General features: G+C 47.2%; 1 protein-coding gene across 3 annotated transcripts in view; it reads left to right on the forward strand.

The window, feature by feature from the left end:
• LHPP (phospholysine phosphohistidine inorganic pyrophosphate phosphatase) overlaps positions 1–27861 on the forward strand; it is a 110219-nt gene that overhangs the window by 54036 nt on the left and 28322 nt on the right. The window contains exon 7 of one of the 3 annotated variants that reach the window (XM_064145282.1): positions 18179–18248. The exons of the other annotated variants lie outside the window; for them this stretch is intronic. Within the exon in view, the coding sequence (XP_064001352.1) occupies positions 18179–18233 (55 nt within the window). The 3' untranslated portion in view covers positions 18234–18248. Of the gene's footprint in view, positions 1–18178; positions 18249–27861 lie in introns of those variants that run through there. 3 annotated transcript variants of the gene reach the window in all.

Consider the following 27861-nt stretch of genomic DNA (forward strand, 5'->3'; position numbering starts at 1 on the left):
AGGTTTGGGGGAGGATCAAACCAAACCATCACACTGCTCTGCAGCTGGAGAGGGATCTGGGTCTGGAAGCAGAGCTCCAGCCCAGCCTGTGCTCCAGGGCCCCCCTACACTCCCAGCAAAACCCATGCACTGAGCTAGGTGGGTTTTATCCAGGAGAGCTGTGCTGAAGGAGGAACATATGGAAAAGCTGTGGTGCTTGTTCCAGCTCATGTGCACTGGTGTTTCTGAATGGAAAAACCCACGGGGTGGTGGCTGGAGAGAAATCCCATTGTGTGGCTCTCTGAAGGGCACTGCAAACAGCAGAAACATGGAACAGCCTGCATGTATGTGTAACTGCAGGGTCCTTCTCACTTCTGCCTGACTTTTCAGTGCTCTCCAACTTGATTACAGCAGTTCCTCTTTCCCGAGGCAGCCTGGCAGGGAGTATTGATGGGACCAGCCCCTAAAATGGCAGGAGGTAGCAGGACATAAAAAGGAACCATGAATGCTGTAGCCTTGCCTGAGCATTTCTGGGTATGAAGGTTGCCATGCAGTATTTCAATTCAGTTTTGGGCCCCTCACTAGAAGAAGGATATTAAGGTGTTGGAGTGTGTCAAAAGAAGGGTAGTGAAGCTGGTGGAGGGTCTGGAGAGCAGGACTTGTGAAGAGAGGCTGAAGGAACTGGGGTTGTTGAGCCTGGAGAAAAGGAGACTCAGGGGATACCTTCTCACTCTGTACAACTCCCTGAAAAGAAGTTGGAGTGGGGTGGGGGTCAGTCTGTTCTCTCAAATGCCAAGCAATAGGACAGGAGGAAATGGCCTCAAGTTGCACCAAGGAGGTTTAGGTTGAACACAGGGAAACATTTTTTCCCTGAAAGTACTGTCTGCTGGAACTGGCTGCCCAGGGAAATGATGGAGTCACCATCCCTGGAGGGATTTAAAAGCCACATAGATGTGGTGCTGAGGGGCATGGTTTAGTGGTGACCTAGAAGTGCTGTGTTAATGGTTGGACTTGACGATCTCAGGCATCTCTTTCAACCAAAATGATTCTGATTTGGTTGGAACTGCATGGAGCACAAGCTGCGTTGGTGTTCAGCGCTATCTCAGCCGCTTAGCAAACTGACTTGATCCCAGGTGGCCATCATCTGGAAAGTGGCTGATTGCCAGCTAAATCCAGGAGCTGCTATCTTTATAGGAAACCCCTAGAAGCTTGACTAGTCAGTAAAACAACAGTTTTCTGTAGCAATTACTCTGCAGGGAATTCAGCCAGACCTGTGTTGCAAATGTATAGGACACATGCCTATAGAAATCCTTGAGAGTGTGATAGAATTTAATCAATCCCATTTGTTTATACAGAGACTCAGCCCAGATCTCTGTGGCAGACACCCAGGGAATGCTAGAGGCAGCATAACCTGTTAAACAAAATTATGTGTGGCCCCACAAACAGAATGCACCAAAATTGCCTTTTTTTTTTCCCTCAGTCAATGCTTCCCCTTATTGCATTCATTCTTTGCTCATCTGTTCTTTCTCCTCATTTTTTAACTTCTCTGTCTCTTTGCCCCAGATTCCTGTCTTTATTTATTTGTTTCTATATTTATGTGTCTGCTTCACATTATTCTTGTATTTCATTCTCTGCTGGGAAACAAGAAGAGGCAGTTGCATGTGATGGGGCTGTTGTGCAGCCCTACTTGTTGCATATCCCTGTTGAAGCCTGGGACTAGGCAGGAGCATGAGCAAGCTGATGGTCCTGTGCCCTGCAGTGTCCCTTGGGGAGCAGGTGACAGCAAACTGACCTGCAGGTTGCAGAGCAAACACCCCACCAGCAGTGTCCTCTATTGAGGTAGGGCCTGGCTTCAGAGTTACAGTTGTCACACAAATCCCAGATGAGTTCCTGATGCTGTTTTAAGGAATTTGATTTCCAAATGAGTGTCTTTATCAGGGATATTTTTATTCCCTTTGAAAATTCCCAGTTCTGTTGTATGTACAAGCTGTGCACAAGCAACAAATAGCAATAAAGAATCCTAAGATGGTTTGGCTTGGAAGGGAACTTTGAAGGTCTTCTAGTCCAACCTCCCTGCAGTGAGCAAGGACATCTTCAACTAGATCAGGTTTAGAACAACCTCTTGGCATGGGCTGACTGGTTGGACTGTGCATTTATTGAATTAGAGATCCAGGCAACATGGAATTATGAAGATCTGCTGGCAGCTTAGGCTTCTCTGTTTGTTCACTGTGCTGCCTGTACAGATTACATGGAAGTTTTGTGCAATTACAGGAGGTTTCTGAGTTTGTAGTTCTTGCATCAACCAGATGTTGTTTGCCATCACTTTTACTACTTCCCTGGGGCAGTTAATTCTTGTCCTCTCTTTATTTTCTGAGTCTATTGTACAGCAAGAAAAAAAAGGACCTTCCCAAAGGCACAGCACTATGTGACTGTAAAACCTCAGGAGGACTTAGGGCAGGGTACATACAGTCCAAAGTGGCCAGACTCTTACAGAGAAGATGAGCCACTGCCTCCAGAAGGCCACATGGCAGTCGCTATGTTGTCAGGCCCATTTCAAAAGACAATGTGAGAGAAGTGTCCTTTATGCTGAGATCACTGTGCCTGCTTTCCAAGCCAGTGCTGGCTCCACACCCAGAACCAGTGCATGCCATGCAGTTAGGACACTTGGCTGGGATTTCCTAACTGCAAATTATAATTAATGGGACAGCAAAAAAATCAACCTTAGACCAATCTTGGTGTTGTCTACTAAAATTCTTAAAGCAAAGGCACAAAAGTCCCCCAAATAATCTCTCCAAGAGATTAAATATGGTATTTAACACCTTCCTAAAATAGCCAGGACTCAAAAAAGCACCCCAGTGCTGCTGGGGAGTTTGCATTCAGTAGAGTTTGCATAAAGCATCCTTTGGTAATCTGGGTACTGCAAATGGTGCTGGGGCTGTTGCAGTGTGACCAGCCTATTAGGGAAGAAATGACATCAGTATCAGAAAAGCTGAAATGTGAAATAAGCAGAGAAATGACCTTTTCCTGTCCTAAGCCTGTCTGGTGCACTGGAAAGCATGGGGGTGGGGAGGAAAACCTAGTTGGCACTGTGGAGGGACTCCACAAAGTTTGTTCCATCCCAGGGATTTCAGACCTGTCATCCAAATCTTGCTTCTCATTAGTGAACAAGGGCCCAGCTGTGTCTGATTTCAGGGACCAGTACTTGCACTGGCCTGTAGCTGGAAGTGGAGGAATTCCTTCCTCCTCTAAATGGCTGCTCTGTCCCTCCTCTTCCCTCCTAGGAGGGCCATAATGTCCTGTAGGTTGAACCCTTCTCCTTGCTCTCCGTTCCCATGTCAGTGTTCAGTCCTTGGGCTCTTCCTTTCTGCCTGGTTTTCCTGGACATTTGTGGACTTGCAGGACCAGCACAACATGTTTCTGAAAACCTTGGAATGCCTACAGGACTGGGACACCACATTTCTGAAAACCTGGGCTGTGCTGGTGGAAGTCCTGCTGCATCTGTAGATCCTGCTGCATCTGTAGATGAAGTGTTATATCAACCAGATTGCCTTTACAAGACTGCATCCCACTTGCAGCATCCAACTCCCTGTGGGAGAAACCCATTCTTTCATCTTCACCAAAAGAGCAGGTCTCAGGCCATGGAGGCACCTGTGAATGTCTGCTCTGTCTCTTCTCTTCCCTCCTACGAGGGCCATAATCTCTTGTAGGTTCAACTTTACAGTTCTTTGCCCTCCATTCCCATTGTAATGCTCATTCCTTGGCCTCTCCGTGGGAGAAAGCCATGATTTTTGAATCTCCAGCAAAACGGCAGGTCCCAGGTTGTGGAGGCACCTTTCCAGTAGATGGCATCAAAGACAGCAAGTTCTTTTGCCCATCTCAGTGCCCTGTCTGGGAAGGGATGTTTCCCCCTCAGTCCTGTTGCCCAGCAGCACTGGGACAGACACCTCTTTAAGAAAAGGGAAGCTCCTTAAAGCATGTGAATCTTAAAGCAAGCAAACTGAGCATTATTCTTCTTTTACTTGAGCATTAGTGACACAACCCATGTAGTATGCCAACATGGGGCCCAGTTTGCCACCTACCAGTGGGGTGACCACTGCTTCCTGTCTTTCACTCACGTTCAGCTCATCCGCTGTTTCCTGTCTTCCACTCGCCTTCCACTCATCCATGTTCTCACCTGGATGCAGGTGAGATTTGAATTGAAAATACACTGGTGAAAAATCATCACAGACCTCCAGGTGTAGGTTTTGATGTCTGAATTTAGTTTACTTTTTATATGTATCTATAATTTTTGCATATGCAGTGGCCTGTGAAGTAGGAAGATTAAAGGCCTGCCTTTCCTCCCTCCCTTCTTCCCTCCTTCCCTCTCTTTCTTCCTCCCTTCCTCTCTCCTACCTGTAGGAATTTTAGGTGTAACTCCATCAGTAGACAATGAAAGATCAACAGATGTCATCTATCTGGACTTCTGTAACGTCTTTGTCACAGTCCTCCATGACATCCTTCTCTCTGAGAGAGATATGGGTTCATTGGGTGGACTGTCCAGTGGATAAGGAATTGTTTGGATGACTGCATCCAAGGGCTAATGGTCAACAGCTCCATGTCCAGATGGAGATGTGTGACAAGTGGTGTCCCGTAAGGGTCTGTCTTGGGACCAGTGCTGTTCAGTATCTTCAGTAATACAGACAATGAGATTGAGGGCACCCTCAGCAAGTTTGCAGATGATACTAAGCTGAGTGGTGCAGCTGATAAGTCTGAAGGATGGGATGCTGGCCAGAGGGACCTGGACAGGCTGGAGAGGTGGGCTGAGGAGAATCTCATGAGGTGCATTATGGCAAAGTGTAAGGGGCAATCACTGATATCAGTACAGGCTGGGGGGATGATAAAATTTGGAGCAGCCCTGTGGAAAAAGACTTGGGGGTACTGGTGGATGAGAAGCTGGACATGAGCCAACAGTGCAAGGCAAATTGCATCCCAGGCTGCATCAAAAGAAGCATGGCCAGCTGATTCTGCCATTCTACTTGGTCTGGTCAGACCTCACCTGGACTACAGTGTCCAGCTCTGAGGCTCTCAACACAAGACAGACATGGACCTGGTGGAGTGGGTCCAGAGAAGGGTATCAGAGGGCTGGAGCACCTCTCCTGTGAGACAGGCTGAAAGAATTGGGGCTGTTCGGCCTGGAGAGGAGAAGGCTCTGAGGAGACCTTATAGCTACATTTCAGTATCTGAAGGGGACCTGCAGGAAGGCTGAGGAAGGACCTAGTGTTAGGTTATGGGGCAATGGTTTGAAACTGGAGCAGGGTATCACAGTAGTATCACAGTATCATCAGGGTTGGAAGAGACCTCATAGATCATCAAGTCCAACTCTTTACCACAGAGCTCAAGGCTAGACCATGGCACCAAGCGCCACGTCCAATCCTGCCTTGAACAGCCCCAGGGATGGCGACTCCACCACCTCCCCGGGCAGCCCATTCCAGTGTCCAGTGACTCTCTCAGTGAAGAACTTACAGTATCACAGTATCATCAGGGTTGGAAGAGACCTCACAGATCATCAAGTCCAACCATTTAGGTTGGACATTAGAAGGAATTCTTTACAATGAAAGGGTAAAGTACTGGAGCAGGTTTCCCAGAGATCACAAAACTAACCAGGTTGGAAAAGACTTTCAAGATCAGTGAGTCCAACCTATCACCTAACTCTTCTAATTAACTAAACCATGGCACTAAGTACCTCTTCCAGCCTCCTTTGAAACATCTCCAGGTACTGTGACTCCACCACCTCACCGGGCAGCCAATTCCAATGCCAGTCATTCTTTCTGTGAAGGATGCAGTTGAGGCTCTGTCTCTGGAGACATTCAAGATCAGACTTGATGTGGCCCTGGGCAGCCTGATTGAGTTGGAGGTGTCCCTGCTGAGCACAGAGCTGTTGGACAAGATGAACTTTAAGGGTCCTCTCCAATGCAATGCAATCTGTGAATCTATGAATTTCCATGATCAGCAGGTTTAGCACACTTAGAAGACTCCACTGCACCAGAGTTGACACCTCAAGCTCGAAAATCAGATCACCAGTACATCACACCTGGAAATCTGATGATTGACCCACCACTATTTCTGTTCTCTTTGGGACCATTTCCAAAATTGAGTGCCCTGTATTAGCAGAAGGAGGTCAGGTAGTTCCATGCTGAAGTTTGGAAGGAAGGATCATATGTGTGGGTTTTATTTTTAAACTTAGACTCAAGTGACTTCTAAATTTAATGATGGTAACATACTCTGCCCTTGGGAAGTGTATTTAAGTTACCACCTGGTGCTTGCATTAGTCAATAGACTTAGCAGGATTTTATGGATCTACTTTCAATTAAAAGGAAAGAGCTGGAATTTCTTCCTGCTGGGTTTGTCTTCTGCTCTGTTTTCAAGTTCAAAGAGAGAAAATGGCCTTCCCTTCTTTGCAGGTCACAAACAACATATATACCTTGGGTTTACCTCTTCAGTCCTCACCTGCTGAAGGTAACCTTGGCCTCAGCCAGCAGCAGGCATTTGACCCACGGTGTGGTGTTCAAGGGAGTCAGTCCGTGGCCAACCAGCAGCTCATCTGCCTGTGCAGGCAGTGGGACAGTGGTAGCAAGCAGTGTTGGCTGCCGTGAGCACACAGCTCATGTGGTGCACAGTGGTGCTCAGCAGCTGGAGGTCTTGCTGTAAAAGCCTGTGAAGTTGCAGGATGCTTTTCTAAGTTGAGGACTCTTATTTAAGAAGGTTTGGAATGTTGTCCTGCCACATGTAGATTCGTTTCATTACTGTGTTAGTTCAGTTTCCTCCTGCTATTAGAAGCCTGTGGGAGTGGAATCACTGGTGGGATATTGGAGGAGGGAGAACATGGCTCTGTATGGGACCTTGACTCAGATCGGCAGCAGAATGGTCCAGAGCTTGGTCTGGGAAGTCTTGGGGCTTCTTGTTCTTGAACTGGATTAGAACCATCAGTGTTTTGACAGCTGATGTGAACCTGGACCAAGGTGAAGGTAAAGAAAGACTTAATGGGTTACTCTGTGAGAATAGCAGCTTAGCTAATGGCAGACATTGCCTGCCATGAAGGGTGCAGAGGTTTGGTTCTCTTCCAAGAAAGATGTAAGTTGACCCTGCTTTAGCAGGGATGTTGGACTAGATGATTTTCAGAGGTCCCTTCCAACCCCCACCATTCTGTCCTTCTGTGAGAGTGGGGAGAGTTGTAGCATGGGGGTTCAGTAACTAGAAGAGGTAGTGGAAGGGGTATTACCAACTCTGTCTGCACCTTCTGTGCTCCAGGCATAGCCCTGGTGCCCCTGCATCCCAAATACAGCCATTCCCTTCAGTGTGGTGAGGCTGGCATCATGGTCATGCCATGCCATGACCTGCTTCAGCATTAGTGGATGTGAAGATGAGGATGCTGTTGCCTGTTTCTGAGCTCCTGCCTGTTCCTGGCATGGCTGAGCATTTCCCATCAGGGCTGAACCTGTGCTGGAAGCACAGTAGAGAAGGGGAAAGAGACTGGGGCGACTCCTTAAGTTTGAGAGGGTCTTAGAGACTTCTGCCTTGAGAAAATAGGAAAAGGCTCTTCATGGACTATCTTCCCTTTTCATTTTGATCAGGCAATGGGTAGAGGGTAGACTGTTGCACAGCCATAAGTGTTGTTGGAATTTCTCATTTCAGAGAGATAAGAAGGCAGTTCAGGTCAGAAAGTCAAGTAGTGCTGCCACATGTCTTTGAGAAGGTCTGCAGGCTGTGCAGGAGAGCAGGCTGCTGCACAGCAGCAGTTCTTAGCATCTTTTACACAGTTCAGGGCTTGGAGAACATGGTCATGTCATTCAGGAGAAGCACAGAATGTCATTTTTTGGTGTGTTTCCCAGGATTGTATGCCAAGCCTACGTGCAGGCATGCTGAAGGACAGAGGGCTTGTCTGCCAAAGGCAGTATTTTTGCCAGTATCTGTGCTCAGAGCAAGGCCTCTTGCAAAAGTCTTGTCCAGCAGAGAGACTTGGCACAGAGCATTGCTGGAGCTCAACAAAACCAGCAAATCTGCATAAGGAGAATGCATTTGTTTAATGGATTAGATCTGAAAACAAGATTAAGCCCTCTTGAGGGCTTTGAGGTGACAAACAGAAAGCTCAGCCAGGTCAGTGGCTGTGCCTGTGGCATGGTGACATTGCACTGCTAGAAATGGTCTTGACACTGGCAGCACATTTCAGTGGGTGCTGGTGCCTTGAGGGACCTTCGAGGCTGCAAGGGGCTGTCAGGCTGATGCCTGCCATGGCTGGGACCACCTAGGAGCCTTCAGATGGACTCTGGCCTCTCACTTGAGTGGGAAGCAAAAAGCATTCTCCAGGATGATCTGCCCAGTGATGTTCCTCTTAAAACATGTAGGCTGCAGAGAGAGGAGGGAATCACTTAAAATTAAGCACAAACTTAGACCAGGATTTAAGTGGGGGCAAATCCACCAACACCAGTGATTAAACCTTTTTCACAAGGGTGAAACTGGACCTTGTTTTTCCAGTGTGATGGTACCACAGTGCTGTTCAGAGTCACACAGTGCTGCAGTATTGAGGAGTTTTCTTCCCAGGATAAAATCATGTGAGGTGCCAATCACTTTGTTTTCAGTTACCCTGTTCTCTGGGAATGAGATAAGCAGGGCTTGCAGAACAGGCATTATGGGAAGAAGGGGAGTGGAGGAATAAAGCTGGAATTAAAACAACCTGATGCTTTCCAAGAAAAAAAAATAGAGTGCCTTGGACCACTCAGGTGTCGTCCTTGGTTACAAGAGCTGAAAAGCATGCTTGAAATAGGAGATAAGAGAGACCTCTCTAGATAACACCTTATGACATGATGCCTAAAGATTTGGCAGGCACTTGAAGTATCAGTATTAGTCTTTTTCTGCCGAGAAGGGACAGGTGGGCTGTCAGAATGCTGTAACGCAATGATAAACCCTCTCACCCAAACATATTCCTCATTTGTAGCTTCAAGAAGTCTTATTTGCACAATAAACCAACCCACTCATCAGTACTTGGGGACTGCACCCCAGTGCCCAATCCACAGCCCTCAGCTCGCACGTGGAGTCCCAGGAGACAGACAGAATTTACCTTTGCATGCACTGAGGAGTGAAGGAATAATCCTTCTTGGCCTATGTGTTTCACCATTTTATAGTCAGGCAACAAAATCCTCTTTTCTGGTTTTCCAAGAGCTGGGGGCTGGCTGAGGAAAGGCAGAGGGAATCCTTTTCTTTGCTGGGGACAAGCCTTGTCCCAGGCACAGCACAATGTCTGATGGGAAGAGGTGAAAGGAGCCCGAGCTCTGCAAAAGCCACAGAAAAGCTGTCCAGCAGCAGCTTCAATGTGAGTTAGCCTTGTCTGATTTCCACATCATTCATATAGGTATGAGCAGGAAGGTTTGTGTTTGTGCTGAAGGTATGGAGGAGCAGCAAAAGAGTCTGTTACTCGCTCATAAGATTTGGCTACTGTCTCATGGGATGGCAGGACCCATCTCTTGTGTTTTTGTAGGTTTGGTCATTGCTCTTGGGGAAAATCCACCTGCTTGTTTCATCAGAGGCAGCATAGCCCCTGCCTGGAGCCCTGGGAGGCTACAGATGTACAACCTAAATCTTGATGTGCATTTCAGATTTTGCAGAGATCAACACAGAAGTTTCCTCTGTGGCTGTACTCGGGAAGTTTAGTAAGGGGGCCACAGAATCGTAGAATGGGGGGGATGGGAAGGGACCTCTGGAGGTCACTGAGTACAACCTTCCTGCCAAAGCAGGATCACTTAGGGCAGATCACACAGGAATGCATCTAGGTTGAGTCTTGGAAGTCTTTAGAGAAGGAGACTTAAAAACCTCTCTGGGCAGCCTGTCCCAGTGCTCTGTCACTCTCACAGTAAAGAATTTTCTCCTCCTGGTTGAGGAGGAACTTCCTATGTTCCAGTTTGTGTCCATTGCCCCTTGTCCTATCACAGGACACCACTGAAAGGACACTCACCCTTTAAGTATTTGTAACCATTAATAAGATCTCCTCAGTCTTCTCTTTTCCAGATTAAAGAGGCCTAGATCACTCAGCCTTTCCTCATCAGACAGATGTGTCAGTCCCTGAGTCATCCTTGTAGCCCTCCATTGGACACTCTTCTGTAGTTCCCTGTCTCTCTTCAACTGGGGAGCCTAGAACTGGATGCAATACTCCAGATGTGGTCTCACAAGGGCAGAAAAGCTTGCTTGGCCTGCTGGCCACTACCTGCTGGCAGGTAATGGTTATAAGCCAAACAATTCCTGATGGAGCACAAGGACATGTGAAGAGAGAGCTATGCCAGAGATGTGCTCAGAGAGGTTACCCTTCCCTTGTCCTGTGCATTATACAACATCAGAGGTTTGTCATAAGGGGCTAGGATTATTCTGCTCACTTGGCTTTTATATAAACTTTAAAAAAATAACATCAAATTTCATCATTTTAATAAAACAAACATAAACTCCCATCCCCATTTCACAGAGAATTGGCACTCTTGGGAAAGAGTTGCTCATTTTAGCCTGTGCAAGGCCTGTGGTTGCTTTTTGGTGGTATGTACATCTACCCAAGTTCAGATTATCTCAGACAAAGTGCATTTCCATTTCTTTTCTCCCTTTCTTTTCCCTTCCCTTCCATTTAATTTTATTTAGTTTTTGTATTTTATTTTCTCTTTCTTTTCCTGCCTTTGCCTTCCCTTCCTGCAGTTCAGTTAAAGGCTTGAAGGTATTTTTTTTAGCTCATCTGTTTTTCAATGTAGCACTAAGTGTGTGCTCATCTGTAACAAAGCTTTAATCTTGTCCCTTAAGATAAGGACAAGTTAAAGTATCTTGTTGAAAAAAGAAAGATTTTCTCAATCTGTGCAGGGTTCAGAGCTCACCATAACTCCCTGTGATAGCCATAATACAGTCTGCTTCTGCTTGCTTCTCAGCATAATCTACTGGTAGTACAAAATGCAATTAGCAAGGAAGACCTTCCCCTGAAATAATTTTGTCCTGTTGTTTGCCCCAGAAAGATTGAGCCAGGGAGCAGAACACACATCCCTGCTCCCTGCTGTGCTCCTTGAGGATGAGTTGCTTTGGCCAAAAGAGTGATGTGTTATCACTCTTTGGACAGCTCGCTCCACTGTGCTGGTACAAAACCCCATAGAAAGATCTTTATGTAAAACCAGAATTGCATGAAAATTAGCTGGGGCTGGTGAAGGAGCATCTGTGTTGTCTTTTTCTTAACCCTGCTTTATCTCCCCTCATCTCAACATGTAAATCCTGTCACTAATGGGATTTATTGCACAGAAGCCTCAGGAGCAGAATCTGTGGCTTTTGGAGGAACGTCTAGCTGAGCTTTGCCTGTAAATCGTATCACTTCTACTCAGGTTGTTTAGCGGCAGCCTGCTCCTGTGATCCTGTGTCTGCTGACTTCCCTAGCTCTTAACAGAGTTCTTTGGCAGTATTTGCATACACAGACATGCAGACTCGTGTGCATTTGAGGCTTCCCCTTTTATATTATAGAAGCAAACAAGCCCAGCAAAGGGAAGTCTGGAAGTTAGCTCCACTGTTAAGCCAGCCTTTGTCTCTGTGTTGTTGTTTGTCTCTGTCGCAGTAGACTCATAGGACGCTTTGGTTTGGAAGGAACCTTTAAAGGTCATCTAGGCCACACTGTTGCAGTAAACAGGAATGTCTTCAACTAGATCAGGATGTTCAGACCCCTGTTCAACCTAACCTGGAATGGTTCCAGGGATGTGGCATCTAACACCTATCTGGGCCAATCCCTTAAAAAACCTCTTCCTTCTATCTAGTCTAAGTCTCCCCTCTTTGAGTTTAAAACCATCATGTCATGTCTTGTCACAACAGACTCTGATAAAACATTGTCTTCATCTTTCTTAGAGACCTCATTTAAATGCTGAGTATTTAAGTACTGAAAGGTCACTATAAGGTCTCTCTGGAGCCTTCTTTTCTCTAGGCTGAACAACCCCAGCGTTCTCAGCTTGGCCTCACAGCAGAGGGGTTTCAGCCCTTCCATCATTGCCGTGGCCTCCTCTAGCCCTACTGCAACAGACCCATGTCTCTCCTGTGCTGAGGACTCCAGAGCTGGCCCCAGTACTGCTGATGGAGTCTCAGCAGATCAGAGGGCCAGAATCCCCTCCCTCCATCTGCTGCCCATGTTGCTGAGAATCAGCCTGGGACACGGTTGGGTCTGGGCTGGAAGTGTATGGTGCCAGTTCATGTCCAGCTTTTTGTACACCAATAAGCAGATGCCTGAATGCAGACTCAGTGTACCCTCTGGCTTTGAGGCTGCCTCGTTGGGGTTTGGCTGGTTTCAGTGGCAGCAGTGCTGGATGCTGGGTAGAAACTCCCAGCAGCTTTTTCTCGCTTCAAGTCTTTGGTGTGTTTGTTGTCTTCATGGCAAGGCAGAGCTGTCACAGCTTTGTACCCTCACTCACAGCCTTCCTCTCATCTCTGCTGTGATAGTGTTTCCAGGCTGACCTGAGATGTCCATTCTGTAACTAGCTTTCTCCCCACCATACCTCTTCTTTCACTCCTGGTGACTGCCTTTCAAAGTTGAAGCACTAGTATGGAGGAAACCTCTGCCTGGGACATTACAGACCTCTGCCTCTCTGATGAAGAAGATGATTTTTTTGTCTATTCTTCCTGACAGGTGCTGGGCACTTCTGTTTGGGAGTGTTGTTGTGCTGAAGTCTTGTCTTTGTCCTTGAATTAGATTGAATCATCTCCTTAACCTCGCCTTTATGTCACACAGAATTTGTCAGGTGTTTGGTTGTTTGAACATGGCTACTTCTGGCTTCAGGCTCGCTCCTTTCTGGGGCTGCCAGCATGAGAGATGTTATCTCATGCTAATGTGTTCACCTTACAGCATCGTCTGTCCCTCCAGCTCCTGGCAACCTAATAGGCACCTGATTAGGTTTAGTCCCTACAGTATTCCCCCTGGTGCTGTCTCCACTCTCCTTGATCGGTTGGGTATCTTTGTTCTCAGATGTGATGGTTGTGATGCAAGTGTTTGCATCTCTCACTGGGATGAAGCCTTTTCAGCCTTGCTGTACATCAGGCAAGCAGGACTTTTAAATCATAGAGTGATAGAACTGTTGTGATTGGAAGAGACTCTTGAGATCATCAAGTCCAACCACTTGCCTGGAGCTCAGAATCCCACCACTACTGCTGAGTTGCTACCACTTCCAATCAACTTCCAAATCAGCTTCCAGTTTCTAGAGTCAAGTCTCCTCCCTTGACATACTGGCTAAACACCACTTACTAACTGGTTTAACACACAGAGCCAGTTAAGGCTGTCTAAAATTAGATTATCTTGAAGTTGAAAACCTCACAACTGTCGTGACACTGCCATGACAGGGCTCAGCAGCCACAGAGTAGTAACAGTGGGGATTGAAAAGGACTCTGCTGATTCCAGACCCCCACTGAGGCAGTGATTTGGGTTGAGAGACGTCACCAGAGAGGTCATAAAAATATTATTAAGCTGCTGCATCACAGTCTGAGGGAAGACTTATGGACATAGTTGTGGGTGTGGTGATGTAGGTGCTGTGGCACCAACACAAGAAGGGTTTGCACCATCAGGCCTGTTGCAGCAAGTTGCACATCTCCATTGTGCATTGGAGGTGAGATGTTGCTGTGTGGCTGTGCTGAGCATGGTTTACTTTAAGTGTGACCCAGATGAAATATTTTGATGGCAGGAAGCCTGTAGTTCAAACTGGTTTAAATGTCACCTCACATTCTGCTTTGTGACACTTTGACTCATAACCACAAGCTCTTCCTGAGCCTACATGCTTTCCTCCCCAGCTCTGCCTTTGAGCAATTGCTGCTTTTACAGAGTCTCTCCACCACTCCTCATGGCCAGGAGACCAGAAGCGAGCTGCACATTTCCAGTTCTCCCTTCAGCTTCATCTGTCTATCTGGGGGGAGCCAGGTTAGAGAGCTAATTCCTTCCGTCAGCTGTGGTCTGGCCTGGCATGATTCTGCTGGAGCAAGCAGCTCAGTGTCCAGCAGCACGTCTGGCCTGACAATGCTGGGAGCACATGGAGCAGTGACACCAGCTGGATTGTTCCTCTAAATCAATCTCTGGCACTGAATTTACATAAGTGATGCACCACTCTATCAGTGGTTTAACTGGAGAAGTGTGCCCAGTGGTTTTGAGACCTTTCTCCTCTTTGGAGAGAAGTCTACATTTCTCCTGTGCCCTTCCAGACATCTCCAGGTAGTTTAGAATCATGGAATCATACAGTATTTCAAGTTGGAAGGGACCCATGAGGCATCATGTCCAGCTCTTTATTTAGAAACAAAGCCCTTGCAGGAAGAGTTCCTGAAGACTGGCAACACTCATGGATGTGAGAAAAGGCATCACAGTTACTTTAAAATGTATTTTTAGTGGTTGGAGAGCCTCAGTAGCAGTGACTTTTTGACTTTGCAAACGTGTCACTTCTTAGTAGGAGCTGACTAGAGGCAAATGGGTTTCTCCTGCCTTAGGCAGCCTCCAGAATAGAAGAAAGGATTATGTGTTTCATCTTAAAGAAGTGCAGAAACAGGTGCTGCCAAAAGAGTGGAAGAAATTAAGTCCAGTGCTTTCCAGAGAGAATGTCCTGTTTCAAATCTCCTCTTCATTTGGCATTTAAGAAGTTGAATTAAAGTAGGTCAGTCCCTCCTAGGGCTGCAAAAGCGAGAGGTGGAGCTGTAGCACGGCACAGACAAGAACTGCAAGCCCTTCTCATCTCACTTCTGACCTAAGCACCTTTTCCCCGTGGCTGCTGGTAGCAATATGTGTTGTTTGCTCTCTGTCAATCCATTGCAAGATAATTCTGACCTCCTCACTCTACATTTGGCGCCCAAGAGCAGGATAGGAAATGGTGCATCTCTTACTTGTTCAGAAATTCAAGTTTTCCTCGTCTCTTTCTCATGCTGCTGGAGCAGAGGAGGTTGAGAAAGTCAGGATTTATAGCTGGAAAACAGAAGAGGTGTAGCATGGGTCCAGATCTGTATTCCAGCTATTTCTGAGTGCACAACAAAATCTTGTCTGAGCGCATCGTTTGAAGCAACACAAATTCTACTTAGATGAAGAGTCTCATTAGGAGCTGCAGGCTTTAGACAACACATTCATATTCCAACAGTTTGACCCCAAACAGCCATTGCAACTCTTTCTGATGGCTAATAGGTGTTACACGTTTTAGTTTTAATTAGAACAAGATTGTAATCCATACTTCAGTTAAGTTCATTACACTTAAACTTAGTACAATCAAAAGATCAATTGGTCATTAGCTAAGTAAGTCCACTGTAATTAACATTTACAGAAAACTTTTAATTGCTTGTCTGTCCTTCACAGCAGGTGATGAGGGAAGTGAAGCCTTTCTACCTCATGCTGCTGATGTTTAAATCAGGTTACAAGCTTTATATTGTGTGTCCTGAAGTCCTGGCCAGCTAAACTCCCTTTACAGAGGTTGGTTAGGAGGGACAGCCCAGAGACACCAAAACCCAGAGGGCTTTGTGGTATGACTCATCTGCTCACCAAACAGCTGGCTGAGCTGGATAGGGCTGTGTGAGCATCGTGGTGAGTTGGTCCAGACCATGAGGATTAATGAGCTGAGGCCAGTGGTATGAGATTCAGCAAGGCCAAGTGCTGGGTCCTGTACTTGGGTCACAATAATCTCATAAATGATACAAGCCTGGAGAAGAGTGGCTGAAAAGTTGCCCAATGGAGAAGGACCTAGGAGAGCTGGTCAGTAGGTGGCTGAGCATGAGCCACACAGCAATGTGCCCAGCTGGCCAAGAAGGCCAACAGCACTGAGACTTGGATCAGAAACTGTAGTGCCAGCAGGACTAGGCAAGGATCATCCCACTGGTGAGGGCACACCTTGAATACTGTGTTCAGTTTTGGGCCCCTCACTACAAGAACATTGAGGTCCTTGAGTGACCAATCTGGTAAAGGATCTAGAGCACTAAAGAGTCTTATGAGGAGCAACTGAGGGAACTGTGGTTGTTTAGCCTGGAGAAATATGAAGTTTCAGGGGGGATCTCACTCTCTGCAATCACCTGAAAAGAGGTTGTAGTGAGGTGGGTGTCAGTCTCTTCTTCCAAGTATTAAGCAATAGGATAAAAGGAAAAGGCCTCAATTTTCACCAGGGGGTGTTTAGGTTGTGTATTAGGAAAAATTTCTTCCTCAACAGGATTGTCAAGCCCTGGAACAGGCTGCCCAGGGAAATGTTGCAGTTCCCATCCCTGGAGGGATTCAAAAGCCATGTAGATGTGGTGCTGAGGGATGTAGTGTAGGGGTGACCTGGCAATGCTGGGTTAATAGCTGGACTTGATGATTTTTAAAGGACTTTTCCAACCAAAACAATTCTGTGATTCCATCCTTCCTGCCAATTAGTGCAAGTTGACAACATCTCTGAATTCAGTTAGTACTGTCAGCCAAGTAGGATCCTTGCAGGGATGTTCACAGAGAGGGAGCTCACCAAAATATTGCAGTGGCTTGGGACTGGCTGTGTGGGGATGAGATCATCAGGGGGACAACAGCATGAGTGTTGCTACATCGGAGGATGCACCAGCACTACCCCAGAGTTGATGACTCCATGCTCCACATGTTGCTTGCGCAGGTCCAGACACCCGCTCCAAGCAATCTGATGGGAGCCATTGAAGGCAGCGAGCAGCACTGGCTGTTGGCTGAGCCATGGCAGCAAGCTGTGCCTTTTTGCACTGGCAGCCCCTTGGAGATCTTCTCCAAAATTGCTTGTCTGCAGATAATAATGAATAGCCTCTTTATGCTTAGTAACGAAGTAGCGCTGGGCTTGCCTCCCTGAGAAGAGCCGGCGTCCCTCCTCGAAGGGACAGAATTATCCTCCCTTTTACATATGCAGTCTGCATAATTCACTGTAATTTTATTATCTCTGTGCACTCAGAAATACACCACATGGCTCTTCTGTAAGTAGAGAAGATAAGAGGCTCTACCAGCATGAATTTTCTTTAATAAGATTACACTGTGATAATAGGCTACTAGAATAATTCACCTCCTAATGATTTTGTTCTTCCTTGCTTCCACATGATCAAGGGCAATATGCATTAAAGTTGCAGAGGCTTTTTTAATTATGCAGCAGTAAGTATATATTTTATACAACAGCTTTAACATTCAAAGGGAATTTTCAGTTTTGTAGGAAATAATGATTTGGTGTGGCCGTTCTCAAGGCTCTCTGTGTGTATAAACCCGTGCAGGAGTCCGGTTGAACTCTTTGCTGCATACTGGTGGTGTTTTTTGTGGGAAAAATCCAAGTGCTGAAACAGAACCAAGCTGTCTGGAGGGGGATCAAACTTGCAATACTTCTAATCTGATAAAAAAAAGAAAGGAAAAAAAGAAGAGTTGTAAAAATTGTAAACGATTCTATCACGTGGATGAGTTAGTTGCTTTCCATGAGGCATTCAAATCAGGAAACATTGACTCAACTCCTTGGGGGCCTCAGTTTCCCTTTCAGTAAAAATGAAAGAGTGGCTGGGACTTTGAAAGCTGCCCCAGTGGAGATCCCAGCCGGTTAAATCGCAGCCTGGGAGTGCCAAGAGATTTAGTTCCCTAATGTTTGTAAAACTCTCTCAGATCTTGAAAGAAAGAGCGCAAAGGTTTATTTTAGCGTTCCCAGAGGCAGCGCTGGGTAACGGCTGTCACCTGGATTACAGCCACCCTTGGCAGAGCATAATTATATCCATGATCCTACCTGGCACTGAAAGCTTTTAGCCCTCCATGGTGGGATTGTCTTGGCCTGCAGTGCTATCTGAACCTGCTCTGCTACATGGCAGTCTCCCTCAAATAACTGCTCTTCTGGCCTAAATACAACTTAATTTAGTCCAATTTGAACCATAGTTCTTCAGATCAGGTTTTATCAGCATACTTCCTAATTTAAGCGGGGAGGTGGGAGGCTCAGTGCCACACATAGAATCATAGAATGATTTGGGTTTGAAGGGACCTTAAAGATCATGTAATTCCACTCACCCTCTGCCATAGGTAGGGACACCTTCCACTAGACTAGGTTGCTCAAAGCCTCATCCAACCTGGCCTTGAACAATTCTTGGGAAGGGGCATGAATGACTTCCATGAGCAAGCTGTTCCAGTGTCTCACCACCCCACTGTAAAGAATTTCTTCCTAATGCCAAGTCTGAACCTATTAATCAGAGCCAGATGTCACTTTGTGATTCATAGATGGTTTGTGCAGACTGGAGTGGAAGGAAGCAGTGCTCTGCAACGAGACTTTTGAGGTTTCCTCTGAAAAGACTTGTCGCTGAACATGCCATGCTCCTCCACTCTGTGACCATGTCTTCATAGTTTACATGGTGCAAGCAAGAATTCACACCAGCTGGTGAGTTGTGGTCAAAAGTTAATGCTTCTTCAAGGACCTCTCTGAGTCCTCATGCAGAAAGGAGAGTGAGCCGTGCCCATGCACCTCACAAAGCCTACATAAAGGAGAAGCCGCAGGTGCTGTTTGCACTGGGGTCGTTGTGCCTAAGACCATTGCTACTTGGGCATGGTGGTAGGGGTGGTGTTTTTAATTTACTCATGGCTTTCATTTGTTTAGCTTGGAGAAAAGGAGGCTGAGCCTCCTTCTTGCTCTCTACAGCTACCTGAAAGGAGGTTGGAGTGAGGTGGTAACAAGTGATAGGACAAGAGGCAATGGCCTCAACTTGTACCGGGGGAGGTTGAGGTTGCATATTAGGAAAAATATCTTAGCTAAAAGGGTGAGAAAGCCCTGGAACACACTGCCAGGAAAGTGGTGGAGTCCCCATCCCTGGAGAGATTTAAAAGGTGTGTAGATGTGGTGCTGAGGGACATGGTTTGCTGGTGACCTAGCAGTACTGAGCTGGGTGATCTTAAAGGTGTCTTCCAACTAAAACATTTCTATGATTCTCTGGTGGTGAGAAACTTAATCCAGGTGGGACTTAGGTTCAGGGATGGATGGAGGGCACTGCCTTTCTCTGCTGGCCAGAAGAAGGGTTGTATAACCCAGCACTGGGAAACTCATTAGTTGCCTGAGCTCTGCCTGCACTACGTCTCTCACTCCTTTTCTAGCAGATGGGAAATAGTACTATAAATTTTCCAGCCAGATGAGACAGTGGAGTTGGGGGGTCTGGGGAGCAGGAAAGGATCAGGTAAGTTTGCTTTTGCAGTGGTAAAGGCCTATCCCTGCTGCCGTTAACCTGGAGGATGTAACGAGTGAGTTCTTCAGCTGCTCCTCTGCCATTGACCCTCAGCTGAACTCTTGGGTTAGGAGCTGACTTTTCGTTTAGGACTTAGGAGGCCTTATTCTGCAAGATAAATCAGAGCCCAGATGGCTTAGAAAAACCCGGAGAGCTCCAACCTGAGAGCAGCTCTTGCCACGCACGTTCCCATGCTCTTTCAGCAGGCTGGGGCTGCTCTGCCAAGTGTGATTTCAGAGGAAGCTTGGAAAGAAAGTCCAGGCCTGTCTGTTGTCCTTGCTTTGGAGAAATTCTAGGGCTTTTGCGATGGGCAGAATAGCCAAGAGAAAGAGCTTTTAAAAGCTTGGACCTGTGTGTTCTGCTTTCTGTCTTCCTAAGACATCTCCTCCTCCTCCATGAGTCACCCCATGGATGAGAACAAGAGACTTTTTAGGGAAAAGAGGACAAACCAGCAGAAGCTGGCCCCTCAGAGCTGTGGTGTTGTGGTCATTTGTTTGTGGGTCTGCAAGCGTCTGTCATCTCTAGCCTGGGGAGTTCAATCCCAGAGAGCTCTGGTGTAGTCCAGACTGAATGGCTCCAGCCTGTTTGTATGCGGAGCTGTGCACGGTGTCGGGTGGCTGCCTGCCACCCCTCGCCCAAGGTGGATGTGTTTCAGAAGTGAAGCAGTTTTCACCTACATAAATATTCAAGTGCCTGTGGGTGAGGCACAGACTGTGCCGCTCAGCCTGTTAAAGCATTTCCTGACGCTTGCTGGGAGGGATGGGCGCTGGGGGGCTGCAGGGTTTGGGATGGGCGCTGGGGGGCTGCAGGGTTTGGGATGGGCGCTGGGGGGCTGCAGGGTTTGGGATGGGCGCTGGGGAGCTGCAGGGTTTGCAATGGGCGCTGGGGGGCTGCAGGGTTTGCTCTTTTACCAGTCGAACAGCAGGTCTGAGGAGTCCAGCAGCCTCTCCTGCCATGGTGACACCTCTCTGTCCAGCCATGCCCCTGCAGAACAGGGAGATGTCTAGGTTTGCTGCTCTGACATCTAGGGGGTGATGTGATGGAGAGCAGATCCGTGGAGAAGGACTTGGGGGTGCTGGTGGATGAGAAGCTGGACATAAGCCAGCAATGTGCGCTTGCAGCTCAGAAGCCTGAGCTGATCCCCAGCAGTGTGGGCAGCAGGTGGAGGGAGGGGATTCTGCCCTTCTGCTCCACCCTGCTGAGAACACTCCTACAGTGCTGGGACCAGCTCTGACGTCCTCAGCACAGGAGAGACATGGACCTGCTGAAGTGAGAGGCAGAGGAGGCCACGACAGTGATGAAAGGGCTGGAACACTTCTGTTGTGAGGCCAGGCTGAGATCAAAGTTGGGGTCTTTCAGCCTAGAGAAAAGAATGTTCCAGGAAGACCCTGTTGTGGTCTTTCCACACTTAAAGGGGACAATAAGAAAAATGGGGACAGGCTTTTTAGCAGGGCCTGTTGTGGCAGGACATGGGGTGATGCTTTTAAACCCAAAGAGAGGATACTTCTGTTGCTGCTTTGTCCTTCTCCTGTGAGGCACTCACTGGAAAACTTCTAATTAAAGCCAGGTTATTGGTCTTGGCCCTTCTTGTTAGTGGGATTTTCTGTTTTCAAGTCCCTTTAAAATGCATGACTAGATGATGTAAAGGCCAATTTGTTTGTGACAGAGGAAACGTTTTCACATGGTGGCAAAATGTTTGGAAGAGAGCAAAATTTAGCTGATCACTTCATCTTGATTAAGATGGCAGCTGAGAGATACTGGTCAGAGTGTTCACAGCAAACCATCCCTCTCTAATGTGCAGGGTAAACAAGCATAGGCCTGTGGTCACTTTGACTCTTCCCATGATGGCAACCTCACACGCTGGACAGGCACCTAAAGTGGAGCATGGCTTTTCCTGCTCCCCAGCACAAGGGCTTTGCACAAGGTTATCTTCCTGGGAAGGAGCAGGAGCAAGGTACAGCCAGGCTTTCTTTACCCCAAAATCTCCTGGGATCAAGGAACAGGCCTAGCTGTACCCAGGCAGAGCACAGGGAGCTCTCTTCACTGGAGATCCTCCCAGCCATTGCTGGAGTCATCATCTGGTGCTTAAAGTGAATTGTTTAATGTGTGATATTATATGATCATATCACAGAATCTAAGAATGGTAGGGATTGGAAGGATCTCTGTAGGTTATCGAGTTCAACACCCCTGCCAGTGCAGCTTCACCTGCAGAAGGTCACTGAGAAAGATGTCCAGGCAGGTTTTGAATGTCTCCAGAAATGGAGACTTCAACACCTCTGAGCAGCCTTTTCTAGTGCTGTGTCACCCTTAAATTAAAGAAGTTCCTCATGTTTAGATGAAACTCATGTCCATTAACCCTTGTCCTGTCTCTGGGCCCATCCTCATGACACCCACCCTTTAAATATTTATAAGTATTTTGCAGAATCATAGAATGGTCTGGGTTGGAAGGAACCTCTGAAGCTCATCTAGTCCAACCCCCCCCCTGCAATCAGCCTGACCAGGTTGCCCAAAGCTGTGTTGAGCCTCACTTTGAGTATCTCCAGGAATGGGGCCCCAACTTGTTCCAGTGTTCCACCACTCTCGTAGTAAAGAACTGGTTCTAACATCTGATCCAAATCTGCTCTTATCTATTTATTTATGAGATCCCTCCTTTCCTTAGTCTTCTCTTTCCAAGAGTAAAAAGACACAATTCTCTCAGTCTTTCTTCATAAGAGAGCTGTTCCAGTCTCCTAATATGTTACATGTGGTTTCATATAGTCCACAAAAGCTGCCCTGAGAGAGTACCCATGGGGTTAGCAGTGATCACTTTTAGGGGTTTAAATCAAAACAGGGGCTAAGCCAGATCAGGCACCAGCTTAAAGCTGGTCCCAGCTTTGGTGATGTTTCACAGTCCTCCTGTGCTTTCATTGCCATTGGTCACTTTCCCACCCATCCTTTTTCTTTCCAGTGTGTGCTTTCTGGGGATAGGTGGATCCCCCCTACACCTCTGAGCCTACCTGTTCAATTATGTTCTCACCCTCAGAGTCACACACCAGAAAGCAATTTGGAGGCTGCCAAAAGAGGGAGGGGGAGAGGCTGAACAGCCCCAACTTTCCTGCTCAGGTGCTTTATTATTCTCCCCAAACACATGTTCCACATTAGAGGCCATGGATTCTTAATGCGGCCACTGCCAGGGTGTCTCCACATAAACCAGATTGCTCTGGGCTGGGCCTGCCTTCAGTATTCACAAGGTCACTACATATTTGGAGCTCTGGCTCTTGCACTATGGTCAGGTTTATTTTTTTCCTTCAGTGCCCAAGCTAACACAGACCAGGACTGGAAATATCTAGGACTGTCTTCAGCCTCCTAGGGAAGGAGCGGGGCCACTGGAGGGGATGGGTGGTAATATGACAAGGCGAAGGAACAGTTTTCTGGAAAGTGCCCAGCAATTTGCTTTCCCTGAGGAGATCAGCATGGCAGGGGCCTAGTTTTATCCTGGGTAAAAAACCTCTTTTATAACAGCACAACTCCTGCTGCTGGAGATACCATAAAGGTAGCCAGTACCAGGGCCTGCACAGAATGAATTCTTCATGGTAGATCTTGGTACTGATTCACCACTCAGTACTTCTGCAAAAAAGTCACAGAATCATAGAATGGTTTGGGTTGGAAGGGGCCTTTAAAGGTCATCTATTAGAATCATAGAATCAACCAGGTTGGAAGAGACCTCCAAGCTCATCCAGTCCAACCTAGCACCCAGCCCTAGCCAGTTAACTAGACCATGGCACTAAGTGCCTCAGCCAGTCTTTTCTTGAACACCTCCAGGGATGGTGACTCCACCACCTCCCTGGGCAGCCCATTCCAATGCCAATCACTCTCTCTGTGAAGAACTTCCTCCTAACATCCAGCCTATGCTTCCTCCGGCACAACTTGAGACTGTGTCCCCTTGTTCTATTGCTGGTTGCCTGGGAGAAGAGACCAACCCCACCTGGCTACAACCTCCCTTCAGGTAGTTGTAGATAGCAATGAGATCCACCCTCCTTGCAGTGTGCAAGGACATCTTCAACTAGATGAGGTTGCTCAGAACCCCATCCAACCTCATTTGGAATGTTTCCAGGGATGAGGCATCCACCACCAAAAATCAGTGGTTATTTGCCGACGTCAGAGAGCATTTGATTTTGTCATGGGGCAAGTGAGAGGTGTGGAAGGGAAGTGACCTCCATGTTACCTCGAACAGCAGCTGGCTCTCCCCACTCCCTCCTATCCTCACCACTTCTCTGCCTCTCCATCCTGCTGCTCTGCTCCCTTCCCACTTGATGGAATGGGGGTTCCTCACTCTCCCAAGGCATCCAGAGAACGACATTTCTCCAGATGTTCCTTCTCATGGCACGTGACAGACTTGCAGGAATGTCCATTGTATGCTATAAAGATAGGCACTATTACAATCACTGTCCTTGGGCAAAGAGGCTCAGGCTTCCTGTTTTCCTTGTTACTCTTATTCCACCAAGTGCCCCCCCCACCCTGTAGGTGCACCCACACAATAGCTGACTTTCAGCCTACACTTGTATCCTCTGCTGTCCAATCCAGAAGATTGATTGCTGTTGGAAGGCCTCTCTCCCGGATGCTGATTGTCCTTTACAAACTGTGCTGATGCTGACCACAGGGCCAGCTTGTCCTGCTTGCAGCCAAGTACAGGAGATACAAAGCCATGACAGCCAAAACCTGTCTGCCATAGGTGAGTGGAGTGAACTATTGTACACCCGAGGGAGCAGACATGAATCAAAATGGAGAAGGTGATGGAGTTCTCGTTTCATTGCACAGTGCTGCTATTTCCTTTTTCACGTGGTAGAGAACATTGTCATCTCTGAGCCTGTAGCTCAGGTCTTTCATGATCTTTCTTTCTGATTCTGCAGAGCTTCTACACACTCTGGTCATGTACACCTGGACAAACTCTCCTCCCTCCTGTTCCTGTTTCTGTCCCAGGATGTGGAGGTGAGGAAGAGGACCACACTTCCCACAGGGAAGCTGTCTGGGGCAAGATTAACCCCAAGAGAAGAGCCTCTCATCCTACCAGTCGAGAGAGTCCAGCTGTTGTGGAATGACTTGCACAGCAGAGGCTACAAAGACGGTGAGGGGACTGGAGCATGTCTCTTATGAGGAAAGACTGAGAGACCTGGGGCTGCTTTATCTTGAAGAAGACAAGACTGAGAGGACATCTTATCTATGGTGATCAATATCTAAAGATCCAGTGTCTAGAGAATGGGGCCAGACCGGAACAGGTTGCCCAGAGCTGTGATGGAGGCCTCATCCCTGGAGACATTTGAGATCAAAATTCATGAGGCATTAAGCAACCTCAGCTAGTTGGAGGTGTCCTGCTCATTGCAGGGGGGTTAGCCAAGATGGCCTTTGAGGGTCTCTTCCAACCTGATGCACTCTGTGTTTCTAGGATTCTGTGATTGAGTTGTCCATTTTGGTGCCCTTATTGTGTTCCCTGAGGTTGGTGCCATCGTTCAGTTATCTTTTAGGCACACACTCAACTCCCAGAAGTCACGGTGCTGGCAAGCATCCCTTCTGCTGCTTCCCATGGGACTTGACTCGGCAAGTGTTCCTTTGCATATTTGTCTTTGAATGTTCTTCATTCCAGCCCAAGCATGTATGACTTTGCTTTGCTAGCTATTCATTGAGCCCATTCAGAACTGGCCACAGCATTTTTCTGCTTTGCAGAATTCTTTCAAGTCTCAGGGTGATGCCAGGGTGAATAGTGAGAGTGTTTGTGGGCATCCAAGCACCTTCATGCTTTGTGCTCATCTTTACCTGAGTCATGAACTCCATATGCAGCCTTTTGGGCCTGAACTGCCATCTCTTAATTCCAACTCTGTCTTAGGAGAACCACCTGGTAGAAAAACACCCTCAATTAACCTTATTGAGTTAATGACTGAGAGCAAAACAGACCCACTGAGCTGTAGCTACCCTTGTGTTCCCATTTCTGAGGTGAGAGAAGACGCAGGCGGTGTTTGCTCCTCCAGAGCTGGGTTTTAGTGTGTCACTTTGCAAGTCTGACACTGATGTTGCTGGAGTAGGCTGAGGATCTCACATATCCCCATCTCTTTCCTATTCTTTGATTTTCAGGAGCCTTGCAGTTACTTCTTGTGTCTCCTCACTCAGCTAAAACAGTTCAAACTGCAGACAGAAAACACTGGGAGCAAAATTGTTTTTCCTGCTCGTAATCAAGAAGCATGAAAACCTGGAGTCACAGAATCACAGAATGGGTAGGGATTGGAATTGACCTCTAGAGATTATCCAGTCCAACCTCCCTACTAAAGCAGGGTCACCTGAAGCAGGTTGCCTAGGATCACAGTGACCAGGCAGGTTTAAAATCTCTACAGAGAAGGAGAGAAACTCCACAACTTCTCTGGGCAGTCTGCTCCAAGTCTCTGGCACCCTCACAGCGAAGAAGTTTTTTGTTATGTTCAAATGTCCCTCCTGGCTTCCCATTTTTGGTCATTGCCCTTTGTCCTGTTGTTGGCTACCACTGAAAAGAGTCTAGGCCCACTTGCTCTTTAGATATTGATCAGTATCGGTAAGATGTCCTCTCAGTCTTGTCTTCTTCAAGATAAGCAGCCCCAGGTCCCTCAGCCTTTCCTCATAAGAGATATGCTCCAGTCCCCTCAGCATCTTTGTAGCCTCTGCTGTGCAAGTCATTCCACAACAGCTGGACTCTCTCGACTGGTAGGATGAGAGGCTCTTCTCTTGGGGTTAATCTTGCCCCAGACAGCTTCCCTGTGGGAAGTGTGGTCCTCTTCCTCTCCTCCACATCCTGGGACAGAAACAGGAACAGAAGGGAGGAGAGTTTGTCCAGGTGTACATGACCAGGGTGTGTAGAAGCCTTGCAGAGTTAGAAAGAAAGATCATTAATTTTCTCCTTCAGGGATGCTTTACTCTTGTTCTCCATCTGGACTGATAGATGAAGTGGTTTGACCATGAATCACAAGTGAATCCATGGACTTGAAGCAGTCTCATCCCATGTTGCATACCTCTCCAAGCAGGCGCTGCGTTTACAAGTGCAAGTGCATTTCACCATCAAGTTCTGGAGTATAATCATGATTATTATCCATGATGCAGGCAAACAGACATTTGGGAGTCACAGATGTTGAACTAAGGCAACATTCTCCTATATGTTTTCCTCAGATCTAGTTGCTTGTAAATGTGTTTGGTTAGCTTTGTTTCTGATATGTGGTTTGTGATTTGGACAAAGAGGTGAGTGTGTGGGTCAGTGGACAGGTAGGTGATTATCCAGAACAAAGATAAATGCTCCATCGTTTTATTCCTGAAGGCATGGAGCAGAAGTCTTGTCTGTACAGTCCTGAAGGCAGATGCTGATTGCTGCTTAGGTTTGGAAAGCTCTGGTAGAGTCACAGTCGGCTTCATTCACAATAAATGAGACCTAAGACACTGGAAGGTAGTGGGTGACTTTTCTGTGGTTTTGAAGGAGAAAAAAAAGAGGCTCCTGTGGTTTCTGAAAGAACATGCTATTTCTGTTTGGTCTCCTCTACAACATAACAACAGCAGTGATCTCTCTGCCCTGGGCAGCAAGTGTTTCCCGGCCAGTGAAGAGAAAGCAGCTCAGTCTCTCATGTTCTGCAGTGGGCTTGCATTTCCCCCTTCTTCGTCTCGCGGCCCTGCTATCACTGATAGCCTGACAGAATGTGTTCAGCTTGCAGAACTATTAAAAATGTAGCTCAGATGGTGCTGATGGGAGGATGACATCTCCTGAATAATTTATTTTAACTGAAAATATTTGTAAGGCTTAAGTGTTAGCAGAACTTTTCATTTTAACTCTTCATGAGGTGGCTGCTTATTGTGATTCACTTGCTGGGGTGAGAAGAGGCTTGGTCTGAGAATGAGTTGGACATCTCTTGTCAGCCAAAGCCTCCAATTCCTTCAGGACTAACAGTCAGACTGTTACTCCTGGTTCTTTGGAGCCTGGAGGAGGATCTGCAGGACTCCACTGGGAAGCTGGAGGTCTTGGATAAAGTCACTAGCAGCTTGATTGCCTTAGGAACAACAAGTTTTTTCCAGAGTGGAGGAGTGAAAGAGGTTGTAATTACTGGCTGTGAAATATTTACAGTAAGCAAGGAACGGCCAGCCCAGCTACCTTTCATTCCTGGCAGCAGCTCCATTCCTTGGGAGCAATGACTTCAAATACTTGCTCTCAGGAGTAAGCTGCTCCTATCACCCTGCCCAGGATCAACTAACCAATTTGTTGATGGTCCAGGGGTTTGTGTGGGAGTTGGTGAGCCAGAAGGAAGGGGAGCAGTTTGTGTGTAATTGTAATCTTAATGGCTTCAGACATCTCACAGAATCACAGAAACATGGAATGACAGGGGTTGGAAGTGACCTTTGGAGATCATCCAGTCCAAGCCTCCTGCCACAACAGGTACACCTAGAGTAGGTTGCACAGGACAGTGTCCAGGCAGGTTTTGCCTGATCCTAGAGATGGAGATTCCACAACTTCTCTGAGCATGCTGGACCCTTGAGAGTACATGTATAATATCTGGGTGAGTAAAAGGGGCTTGAATGAGGCTTAGGTGATGCTCAGAACATGCTTTTGTCAGCACAGTGCTTTTCATGCCCAGGCCTACACTGTTTGAAGGCTGGGTACTTTTGCTCTGCTTTGTACATGTTGAAATTGCAGTACAGACTAATTGGTTTGTG

The sequence above is a fragment of the Pogoniulus pusillus genome, chromosome 6, assembly GCF_015220805.1.
Source record: "Pogoniulus pusillus isolate bPogPus1 chromosome 6, bPogPus1.pri, whole genome shotgun sequence".
In the NCBI taxonomy this organism is placed as follows: Eukaryota; Metazoa; Chordata; class Aves; order Piciformes; family Lybiidae; genus Pogoniulus; species Pogoniulus pusillus.